We start from the raw sequence: 2,517 nt of genomic DNA, 5'->3' as shown, positions 1-2,517 counted from the left end.
CCAGCACTGTCATGATGGTTAAATGTGTCGGTTGTTCAGTCCCCTCACTCCATCCTTAATTGGCAAAAAGTCAGCGTGATGATGATGATGATGATGATGATGATGATGATGATGGCGGCTAAGTTTACAAGGCCAGGTGTGGTTGATGTGCACTCGATGGACAAACCGGATAATGATGATGGTGATGATGATGATGATGGTGATGATGGTTTAGTAGACAAGGCCAAGGGTGGTAGATGAGCACTCGATGGGCAGACCCGACACGCCCCTGCGATAGAAGTGTCTGGTGGGCGGCCTCAGGATCCGCTGCTGGGGGGACTTCTCTCGCCTCTCCCGCTCCACCTCCTTGTCACAGGCCAGGGAGAACAGCGACCACGCCCTCCGGAACTGTGATCTCCGCTTGCGCCCCTCGGAGGACACTTGGGTGGTGGTGGTGGAGGTGCTGGTGGTGGAGTCTGTGTCGGAGGGCGGTCGGGCTGAGGGTGGTAGACTGACGGAGGAGCAGAAGTGGCTACGTCGCTCTGTGGTGGAGGACATTTTGCTTACACGTCTCTCACAGGACCGGCTGTGTCTCTGGCTCGGACTCTGGCTTGAACTGCGTCTCTCTGGGGACTGTCTCTTCCAGTCCAGGAGTCTCTCAACGCTGGTGTGTCCTTCGCTGAGTCTGGAAACTGATCTCTGTCTGCACTTTGGGGAGGCCAGGATTCGTTGCTCTACTGCCGGTCCGCACCAACGCTCATCTGAGAACCTTAGCAACTTCTGTCCTTGGCTTAGGGATGACGAAGACGACGATGACGATGACGACGACGATGAGGAACAGGTTGTGGATGACGAGTGAGCGTAGAGGAAGTGGTGAGCTCTTAGCCTGCCCTCGGCCGACACCTCTCTCACCACCAGTCTCTCGTCACCCAAATCCTCGTAACTGCAGTCGAAGCTGTTCATCCGTCTCAGGAGGAGTTTGGTCTTGTTGCTGCTTCCCCTCACTCCACCAACCCCCCCACTACTCCCGGCCAAGGGGTAGGTCACACTCCGCACGCTCATGACCTTGTTGTTCCCGGTAGGCATCTTCACGACTCAGCACAGAACAAAACTCATCTAAATCAAACCACACTCGTGAACATGATCCGGTGGGGAAGTCGAGTTTTGGCGAGTCGAGTTTTGGAGGGTCGAATTTTGTAGAGTCGAGTTATGGAGAGTTGAAATACGGAGATAAACTCAAGCTTTGGAGAGTAGCCTTGGGGACTCGATTCTTGGAGCGTCAGAGCACAGAGGGGCAGGCGCGAGATAGGGAGAGTCGACTTTTGGAGGAGTTGAGGTATGGGTTGGGTTGTAGTGTTCACGTCCAAGCAGCAGGCGGGTTTGAATTCGTGCTGGATCGAGGAGCGGGGAACAAGTGGTTAGCAGGGAGCGAGGGTGAGGGCTTATATACTTTCCCCGGCGGCGATATGACAGGTGGCGGTGCGCGAGAGTGAGTGACGGTGAGAGAGAGAGAGGGGAGAGGAGGAGGGGGCAGACGTGACAGGAGCGCCACTCACCTCCTCTCTCCTGCCGCGCCGTGAGCTGGAGAGAGAGAGAGAGAGAGAGAGGGGGGGGGGACTGGAAGGTAAAGATGAAAGAATAAGCAATGAATAGGAGAGAACAGAAGAGTGGAAAGGGGAAGATATTAAAAATAGTTATTAGAAAACATGAAGCGGTGAAGAGATGCGAAGTAGATGGAGAGTGGAAGAGGAATAGAAGAGAAGAGTGGAAAGGGCAGAAGATGGAATGGTAGGAAAGGGAAGGTATGGGAAAAGCAAGAGAGTGATTAGGGAAAGGGAGAGGAGGCCAAGGAAGTTTCGAGTAAGGTGAAGGAAGGTTAAGTGTGACATACAGGAATGAAACAGGGGAGGAAGAGGAGTAGGAAGAAGAGAGGTAGAGGAGTACAAAGAAAATAAGGAAGGGATGAGGATAAGAGTGTGAGGTAGAACAGGAAGGGTTAGGATAAGAAAGATGGGAAGCATAGAGATTAGAGGAGGAAGGAGAGTTCTGGAAGGGAGGGAAGGGAGGAAAGATTGAAAGATGATGAATAAGACAAGGGAAGAGAAGGAAGGTAGAAAAAAAGAGGAAGGAAAAGAAGTAGAGAGAGGAATAAGAAATGATAGAGGATAATGCCGTGAAGAAAAGGAAAATAGACAAAGAAAAGAGGAGTAAATCTTGGTTACTTAAACAAGGAAAGAGGGAACAGGAACAAAGAAAATGTGGAAGCAGAGGGACAAGAGGGAAAAAAGGTGAAACAGAGAGAGAGAGAGAGAGAGAGAGAGAGAGAGAGAGAGACGAAGACAAAGAAGGTGACACCAACGGATCATATTTTACAAGTGGCAAAGTGAAGGCGTTTGGTGCAGTCAGAATCACAACCATTATGTAAAGCAATGTTCAGTGAGGCTCCTATGACTCATTCTCATCTACGAGACATTCCCTCCCTCCCTTCAGGCTGCATAAAATCGTGTGCAGTCAGCAGGGGAGAACTCGGTGGACTGC

At 51.3% G+C, this 2,517-nt stretch overlaps 1 protein-coding gene across 1 annotated transcript; it reads right to left on the bottom strand.

The window, feature by feature from the left end:
- Positions 1 to 210: 210 nt before the first annotated feature.
- On the bottom strand, positions 211 to 1,065 carry LOC145412450 (uncharacterized). Its single transcript, XM_080282334.1, has one exon. The coding sequence runs from the start codon at positions 1,063 to 1,065 to the stop codon at positions 211 to 213; it is 855 nt and encodes a 284-aa protein (XP_080138460.1).
- Positions 1,066 to 2,517: the final 1,452 nt, after the last annotated feature.

Source organism: Coenobita brevimanus, chromosome 93 (assembly GCF_032717465.1).
Source record: "Coenobita brevimanus isolate Jiangsu-jjx chromosome 93, ASM3271746v2, whole genome shotgun sequence".
NCBI classification, from domain to species: domain Eukaryota; kingdom Metazoa; phylum Arthropoda; class Malacostraca; order Decapoda; family Coenobitidae; genus Coenobita; species Coenobita brevimanus.
The sequence above is the reverse complement of the archived record's forward strand: the minus strand, read 5'-3'. Positions and strand labels throughout refer to the sequence as shown.

What these genes read in the sequence shown, in the direction of transcription:
- LOC145412450 (XM_080282334.1), bottom strand. Translation starts at nt 1,065, where the DNA reads ATGCCTACCGGGAACAACAAGGTCATGAGCGTGCGGAGTGTGACCTAC.